The 9,390-nt window shown below is 35.3% G+C and overlaps 1 protein-coding gene across 1 annotated transcript in view; it reads right to left on the bottom strand.

The window, feature by feature from the left end:
• Window positions 1–296: 296 nt before the first annotated feature.
• MRPS5 (mitochondrial ribosomal protein S5) overlaps window positions 297–9,390 on the bottom strand; it is a 29,852-nt gene continuing 20,758 nt past the window's right edge. The window contains exons 10-12 of the mRNA XM_003758107.4: window positions 6,531–6,593; window positions 4,344–4,480; window positions 297–863 (exon numbers count right to left, since the gene is read on the bottom strand). Of these exons, the coding sequence (XP_003758155.1) occupies window positions 639–863; window positions 4,344–4,480; window positions 6,531–6,593 (425 nt within the window). The 3' untranslated portion in view covers window positions 297–638. The remainder of the gene's footprint in view (window positions 864–4,343; window positions 4,481–6,530; window positions 6,594–9,390) is intronic.

The raw sequence follows: 9,390 nt of genomic DNA, 5'->3' as shown, positions 1-9,390 counted from the left end.
GCACCTAGCCACCTGGCTAAGTGACTCTGGCAAGGAGCTAAATATTGCAGGCCAAGTGGACTTCCCGATCACACTGACATCCGTGATACACCAGAAAGATCTCTTGCTAGTTTGTTTAGTTTGCGAAACATCTGCCTCTGGATATGTTTAATTTTGCCCCTTCTCCAGAAATGCTTCCCTTCTCCAATCTTTGCATTTCCATTTTTATAGTGCCAGCTTAGTGTCAAAATTAACCATCTTTACTATCTCCCTTATTTATGGTGAAATGACAGAGCTTGAGGGAGTTTTCAACTGAATTTTGTAAAAATCAGAATCAGGTTTATTTGGATAGTTAATTACAGTGTTACACTGAACTCGGAGATCTCACATGCTTTAAAAAGGGGTGCTCCTAATTGCAGCACTTATGAGAATATCCAGAATTTAGAACTCTTTTTTCCAGCAAATTAAAGAATACACTGAGAATTCCATATGAAGTAGTATCAAAGAGTTGCATTCATTCCAATCACAGCTGTGCTATCCCCACCTGAGACAATCACTTTTTCCTTACTGAAAAGTTGAATTTCATGTCACAACTTATTTGAGTCTTTTTGGTTGACCCCTTTTATGCCCCAATTTGGCTATAAGAGGGAGACAAAAGCTCAGGTTGCAGCTCTCTTTAAGTTTGTCCAAACTGATTTTTTCAGTCCTTGACTCTTCCTGACTTCATCCCAGTCTAATTTGGTATCGGGCACGTCATCTTCGGGCTCAGGATCTTTTCTAATTGCTCCTTGAGGAGAGGCGACCACTATAGGCAGAGGACCACATTCCTCCCGGAACTCAACAACATGAAGACTTTTTTTCTCTGCCAACTGCTGATGAGTTTCCTATATAAGACAAGAAAGAGAAAGTAAAAGTTGAGAAAACTGAAATTGTGAAGGACAAAAATATGACAGGTAAATTTTGTTACTAGTGGAGTATTAAATTTCAGATACTTAAAAAAAGACTATAATAAAATTTAAAATTTCATATATGCTCCTCTTTTTTGTTTTTGTGTATTGAAAGACTCATGTCTGTTGATTAACTTCCCAAGAAAAAAGAACATAAATACTCACATGAAGGAAGTTCCCACAAACAAAATGAAGGTCAGCAGTCAAGAATCATTACAATGTTTTAAAGTACCATGTTTTTCACTACAATAAAACCTTCCTGACTTTTGGCATCCTTCTGTCCTAGATGCATGTGAGATGGGCAAAGAGGGAGACAATAAAGACTAGGAAAGGAGTAGGGTAGTGAGTGCTCTGGGTATTGGCATGCATCTGACCACAATCAGACCAAATTCTGCTGGATTTGGTATGTAGACTTCTCCCCCTCCATTACCAAGACAAAGGGGCAGTGAGGTGGCGCAGTGGATTGAGCACCAGCTCTGGGGTCAAGAGGATCTGAGTTCAAATCTGGTCTCAAGACACTCAACACTTCCTAGCTGTGTGACCCCAAAGTCACTTAACCCTAATTGCCTCAGCAAAAAAAATAAATAAAATAAATTAAAAATAAAATAAATAAAATCAAAATTTCAGAGAGCACAGTCATAGTTACTGAAGAGTTAACAACAAAAATAAAACTCTTACCATATAAGTCCTTGTCCCTATCAAATGGTTCATTATCAAAAATGGATGTTTTTGTAAGCTGCATTGTCATCTGCTATGCCAATTAAAAAAAAAAAAAAAAAAAACCATGGAGACCTTTGTAATTGCAGCAGAAATCTCCATATGTTGTCTCTCCCATTAGAATGTGAGCTCGTCAAGAGCGAGGATCAGTATGCTCTTCTGTTTGTAACTAGAGCATTTAGCAAAGGATTTTGAACCTTGCTTTCTCCTTCATTCATTCTTAGCAAGAGCTCAATAAATATTTACAGAACAGAATTAAATCAACTGTCATCATGGGGTTTTCCATTCAACAGATACAAACAGTGCAACTACTATCATGGGAAAGCTAAGACAGGTTTTATTGTTAATAATACTAGCTAACATTTGTGTGATTCCTTAAGTTTGCAAAGCCCTTTACAAACATTTTTTACCTCATTTAATTCTCACAAACCCATGTACATAGGTGCTATTTTATTCCCATTTACAGATGAGAAATCAAGCTAAGAGTTAATGTTAAGCAACTTACTTAGCTACTAAATATCTGAAACAGGATTCATATTTTCCTGACTGGCAACATACTGTAGTAGATAGAAAGTTCTCTGGGTGTTAAGGCAGAAGTCTTAGATTTGAAATCCAATTCTGCTACCTGTTAGCTGCATTTCCAAAAGTAATTTCCTTATCTGAAAAATGGGAACAATAATTGCACTTTCCACCTCACCATATCTTTGTGAAGATCAAATCGCATGGGGGTGCTCTATAAATCTGAAATCACTCTATATAGACATGTTGGATGTAGAGAGAGGAAAATGTGGAATCAAATCCTAGCTAAGAAAATAAGAATAGTATGTGATTCTGAGTCCCAAGTCTCAGTTTCTTAATCTGTAAAATGAGGATAATTAAGATTGGGTTCAAATGAGAATGCATGCAAAGGGCTTAAAAACATTAAAGTGTTTGAGTCAGCTATTGCTATTAAATGTTTAATGGAAATTTGGCTTCTTCAAAAGATACAGATAACTGCATTCTAGAAATCAAAGAAAAAATAGAGCAGCACTAATACTTATGGTTTATATGCGAAGCTACCAAAAGTGGCAAGTCCTTGGCTGAGTCTCTCACAGTTGGAGTTCAAGCAGCATTTTAAAAAATTACACAGTGAAAGGTCAATCTGGTGATGTCACCACTACTGGGAAGGCGGTGTTGTTTATATTTGTTGATAATTTGTTAAAATTTATAACAACAAAAAAGAAAATTTTAATTATATTCTCTGTGTGTATGTCTATATCTCTCAGAAGATAATGAATTTTTAAATAGCTTTTTATTTTCAAAATACATGCAAAGATAGTTTTCAACACTCATCCTTGCAAAACTTTTGCGTTCCAAATTTTCCTTCCTCCCTGCCCCTCATCCCCTAGACAGCAAGTAATTCAATACATTAAAAATGTACAATTTTTCTAAACATATTTCCATATTTAAGATAATGATTTTTTTAAGAGCAGAGATTCTTTTTACAAGGTTTGCTGCAGACATCCAAAGACTTCACTTACACCTGCTAAGAATCAATCGAACAGGGCTCCCCAAAAAACTGTAAAAATATAAGCTAACAAATAGATAACAGGACCAGTTTTATTATTTAAAATAAAGCTAGCTTCCTTTTCTTGCATTTGCAAATTATACTAAAATAAGAGGCATAGAAAGCTTGGATAAAAGGATCTGAAAAGGATACGATTTTTCCTAGGGGAACAAATAACCGTAGCTTACCCCAAAAGAAAAGAAACTTCCCACAAAGGGCAGACTGACTACAGAAAAGTATTCTGCAATTATTCCATGGAATATCTATTTGGGCCTATCTGAATGCATGTGAATAACTATTTGATACCCAGGTATATAGATTTAGGGTGAAAACACAAGATTATTTTAAAATAACTAAACATACAAGAATGTTTTTTATTTTGGTTCAGCCATGGTAGAGGGACTTCCCAAAGAGGAAACTCTCTTTTTCCCCTATGTACAATTGTCCTTGCAGAACAGAACAAAGCTGGGGACGGGGGAGGAGAGGAGGGAAAGGAAAGTTACTAAGTAACTGGGCCAGGGCTACATTGTATGTATCAGAAAATGGGACTTGAAGGCAAGTCTTCCTAACTTCAAAGTCAGCCTTCCATCCATGAGACCAAGCTGAGCCTTGTAATCAAAATTAGAAATACCTTCTTAAAAAGTAGCACTTTGTCCTGGAAGGGATCCCTAAAAAAAAAATTTACCTAATCCAACCCCCTCACTTTACAGATGATGAAACAAAGTCCTTAGAACTTAAGTGATTTGTTCCAAAGCTGAATCACAGTCAACCTTCACTGCGTTTATAAACAATCTGCTGGCCAGGACTACACAGAGTAACATATACAGCTTTGAGCTACGTGCAAAAAAAACTGTCATTTTAGTGTCAAAATAAATATGTATTGTTAGGTTTTGTTTTTACATCACCTAGAACTGCCCCTCTACCTACCAAAAAGTCATCTCTCATAACAGAAGAATTGACTACCATCTTATTTAAAATCTTTGGCCAACTTAGACAAGTGAACAAGAGAAACAACTACTGAAGTATAACATGTGAATTAGTATTAACTTCATGAATGCCAATGACAGCTGAACATTATGATCTCACTGAATTATAATGAAAACAATGAATACAATCCAAAATTTTCAGATGATCTTAATATCATATGTACCTACCTGTCTTGATAATGCATGAAAGACCCCTCTGGTTATATTAATTAAATTGACAGATCCAGTAACTTTTGCATACAAATCTTTAATTCCAATTAGTCTACAAATTGTAATAATGGCTCGATGACAATGAAGACCATAACCTGGAAAACAAGAAATAAGAAAATGATATGTCTCTACATAAAATCACAAAGTTTTTACAAAAGTAATGAAGTTAGAATTAGAAAGGAAAAAACCTTTGCAGCAAATTTCTCTAATAAAAGTTTGATAGTCACAATATATAAGGAATTAAATCAAGTATCCAAGAACAAGAGCCATGGTTTAGTAAGGTCAAAGGCTATAAACAGGCAATTATCAAAGGAAGAAAATTAAGCCACCCACAAGCATATGAAAAAATATACAAATCGCAAATAATGAGAGAAATGCAAATAAACTCTGAGCTTTTATAGGACAAAAAGGGGAAATGACAATAATAAAGTGACTGTGAAAAAAACATATCACTTCATATAAAATATTATTCTTCTATTATATCATGTATGTGCAGATACTCATTTTGTTTAAAATTTGTTCAAATTCAGAACTGTGTATATAAATGGAACTTTCTTCACTCCCTCTCAGGCATAAATATGAACTTGCCCCTTAAAATGTGTTTTACATAATAATTATTAAAAAAAAAAATAGTGTATGTATGGAATTATAAAGTAAAGGAAACCAACCTTTCTTACTTCTTCTCAGCATAAATATGAACTTGCCCCTTAGAATGTGACTACTTTACAAAGCAGTTCTTTAAAAATTTTTTTTACATATATACATTTGTGTGTATACATATGCATAGACACACACATATAAATATACATATATACATACATGCATACAAACATAACATTTTTTTTTCAATTCCTAAAAATGGCTTTGGGAAAAGGCATCAAAACAGAGTCAAAGGCAATGGATTTAGAGCAAAGAGGACTAGGTTCAAATCCTGATTCTATTTACTCCCTGTGTGCTCTGAGGCTGAAAATCACTTAATTCCTCTGAGCCTCAGTGTCCTCATCTGTCCTCTAAGGTATGTACTTTGAAACTCCAGATTTATGATTAAAATAGAAAAGACAGTAAAGTTTCAAAAATGGAATATTTTAGGCTACAAATGAAACTCTAACATTCAAATATATAAAGGACTAAATCTTGAAGTCCAGATATAAAAATAGTTTTTAAAATGACAAAAATAATAGTTTTTGTTAGATATGTTTGTTTTTTTAATTGGAATTTTAAAATGTAATTAAGGCAATAAACCATGTTATACTTTAATTATTTTCCATTTCTTTAATAAAACACTTCCAAGTTATATAATTCATAAAATACCATTTTATTAATGCTCACCAAAAAAGCCCTCAAGATTTACATATTACAATGAAAAAATTTTTTCTTTTCCAGATACCAGTCATACCTCTTTGAAAAGTGCTATACAAAACATGAACCATTCTGTGACTAATATGGCAATGATCTTTAGTTTTTATATGACAGATCCAGAGTCTGTCACTTGTAGCCTCTGAAGCAATGGCCTCCACTCTCACAGTCTTTGAGAACTTGGGGTCATTCTAAGTCACAATATAATCACTCTATGAAAAGCAGTGAGGTTGAGGATAGAACTCTTACATCTTAGGAGCAGCTAGGTGGCCCAGTGGATAAAGCACTAGCCCTGAAGTCAGGAGGACCTGAGTTCAAATATGATCTCAGAGACTTAATACTTCCTGGCTGTGTGACCCTGGGCAAGTCACTTAACCCCAACTGCCTCAGGGGGAAAAAAAAACCTCTTACATCTTACTCTTCCAAGCCCATCTATCCATTTAACTCTTGTCTCTACTTCTGTAACACATATTCTCAGAAGTAAACTTAGAATTACATCTTTAATATTTTCTCAATTGATGATTGATGATAATGGCTCTACACACAAGTCCACAGCTTGAAATTATCCTTCTTATTTTTAATTTAAAATGTGCTGTTGAGTTTTTTGTTGTTGTTTTTGGGGGGCATGAGTCGAGAGGAGTGTGAATTAAAAAAAAAAAAAAATGAAATTTGGGTTCTATCAAAATATATTCCAAATTGGCCACAAGCATCATTGTATAACTCAGGCTAGTTACTTCATTTCCATGAATCTCTAATTTTACTTTCTGAAGTCATTCATTTCTTAAATACCTCTGGGCTGCTTCTTCATCTTCAGATGTGTTTTCTTAAATGTTAAAGAAATATCATGGTAAACTAGAATAAAAAAAGAATGAGGAATTAGATACAGGTCTACAGCATCTATAACAAAGACAAAAATTAAATGATTATTATAACAGCCTTATAAATATTGACTTACACATTTACAAAATGAATAAATATTTATGAGGCAACTATTCAATGTTAATTAGAGAAGAAGTTAGAAGAGAAATACTAGAGGTGTAAGGGTGGGTCTGTTTAAGAAATTGCTCACAGATACAGAAGCCGTATTTGCTTATAGTTGAGAACAATGTAAAGGAGAGGCATAGGATTAAAGGGCATCCAGGAGAAAGAATAAGATGTGTCCTTTCCATCTAGTCATGCTGGGGCCAATGGCCAACAAGGAACCCAAAGCACAAAGTTTCTCATGTTTCCTCCAAGAGCTGCTATAACTGGGAAACAGTGATCCATTAGGAAGAGGACTGAATTTGGAGCCAAAGAACCCGAGTTTGAATCCTGGCTCTTAGTGAATGAGAGTTATCATATATAGGATCTGATAGCCTCTATGGTGCCTTCAGCTCTCAAATTTGTGACTTTTCTGGCCTTCTGTGGCTACTCACACACAGAAAACCACTGTGGGAATAAAGGGAGAAGCAGAAGTGCAAAATCTACCAGTTTACCTAATTCTTTTCTGTATTAATTGATTTTTTTCCTTTAAAAAAAAAAATCAACATTCAGTGTTGATATACAGTCAGAGTAGGAACAGGAGAATGAGAATGGATTTTTATAGTGATGTAATGGCTCAGAAAGTAACTCATAACTCTGAAAACTCCAAAGTTTCCACAAAACAATCTGTGAAAGTTCACAAATTTAACTCCAATTGGTAACAGCTACCCACAGGATATGTTTTTTTACCCAAAACAAAATTGAATATTTACAAATTCAAGAACCTTACTAAAAGATTTCCAAAAACATTACCCTTTCAGATAATCCCAAAAAGTTGACTTTTCTTTGTGTTCTTTAGTTGCTTCAGTAATTTCTGACTCATTGTGACTTCATTTGGGATTTTCTTGGCAAAGATACTACAATGCATTGTTTGCCATTTCCTTCTCCAACTCATTTTACAGATGAAAAAATTGAGGCAAAGAGGATTAAGTGACTTGTGTCACACAGTATCTGAGGCCTGGACTCAGGAAAATGAGTTGTGTGACCCTGGGCAAGTCCCTTAACTCTGTTTGCATCAGTTTTCTTATTTGTGAAATGAGCCAGAGAGGAAAATGACAAACTACACCAATATCTGCCTAGAACACCCTAAATGAGTTCACAAAAAGTTGGACAAAAGGATAGCACCCTCATAATAGATTGATGATGTATGAATCAATCAACCAACAAGTATTTTTTAAATCCTTAGTATGTTAAACAATGTTCCTAAGTGCCAGGTACTGTGCTATACACAGCAAATACAAAGACAAAAACCCCCTAAAAAAACAATAGAGTCCCTGACCTGAAGCAAATTACATTCTATCAGGGAAAACAGGCACATATCTAAGCACAAAATCCAAAAATAATCACTACAAATACAAGGTATCTTTGAAGGAAAGAGTAGAGGGGAAAATGAGGAATGAGAAGGCACTAAGCAGCTGGAAGGATCCGAAAAGGCCTGCTGCAAAAGGTAGCACTTGAACTAAGCCTTAAAATTAACTGGGAGTTCTAGAGGGAAAGGATTAGGAAGGAGACCAAGCAGTTATCAAGCATCCACTATGTGCCAGTGCTAAGCATTTTACAAATATTAATGTAGGGAACATGCTGGCCCCTAACCCTGAGTCCTAGGTTACTTTATGGAAATTATTAACATAAGCATTTTTTTCTAACTAACATAACTGTGTTTACATTTGCTAAGCCCACAGAAGGAACACTTGCCCAGTAAACTGTTCCTTGAACCCAGGTAACCCAAATAATCAAGTTCCTGTTTTGACTAACTGCCTTTAACAGACCCTGTGGCTGAGCTACTGTCTGAAAAAGATTCTGCTTTTAGCAGCCTTAGTAATCCTAATATGGCTTAGAGCCAAAATTATGGTATACAAGCTTTCTTCTCCTTGATCCCAACTGCCAATGAGTTACCTATGCTATTTGGCCTGCCCATTTTGATGAAATAAAGCTTTGACTTAAAAAGAATCCTGTACAAGTGGTTCTCACTATTTGACTCTGAACCAAATACTCTCCCAAAGCTTAAGAGGCTGAAGTATGGAGGAAGCATTCGAGGAATAAAAAGCAATCACCACAAAGACATGGAGGTGGGAGACAGAACACTGTCTATGAATAGCAGCAAGAAAATCAGATTGGTTCAACTCCAGAAAACATGAAGGGAAGTTATATATAATGATGCTGAAAAGATAGGTGGGAGCCAGAAGGATTTTGCATACTGTTAAGAGGGAGTCACAGAAGCTTTCTGAATATGAATAATGTAACCAAATGGGTTTTTAGAACTTCCCTATGTGGAGGATGCAGTATAGAGAGAAGACATAAGGTAGGGGTGATGCGTAGGAGGCTCCTGCAACACTGTAGACAAGAAGTGTTGTCTACACTTCTGCGTATTGCCTGGAATAGAGGATGGGAATGTAAGTGGAGGAATCGATTTGGCAAGGGACTAAGCTAACAGAGTCAGGAGTGTATAAAACAGATTAAGAGATCACTAATAGTGTTAAAGCAGGGCTGCTTAAACTTTTCCCCCTCATGACTACTTTTCATCCCAGGAAATTTTTAAGTGACCCCCAGCTAAGTAGGCATATAAAATAAGTATACAAATCAATCATTTACTGATAATCATAATTTTGTAACCCTTATATTCAATTAT

This window comes from Sarcophilus harrisii, chromosome 2 (assembly GCF_902635505.1).
Source record: "Sarcophilus harrisii chromosome 2, mSarHar1.11, whole genome shotgun sequence".
In the NCBI taxonomy this organism is placed as follows: Eukaryota; Metazoa; Chordata; class Mammalia; order Dasyuromorphia; family Dasyuridae; genus Sarcophilus; species Sarcophilus harrisii.
Note: the sequence above shows the minus strand (reverse complement) of the source record. Positions and strands in the feature narration are given on the sequence as shown.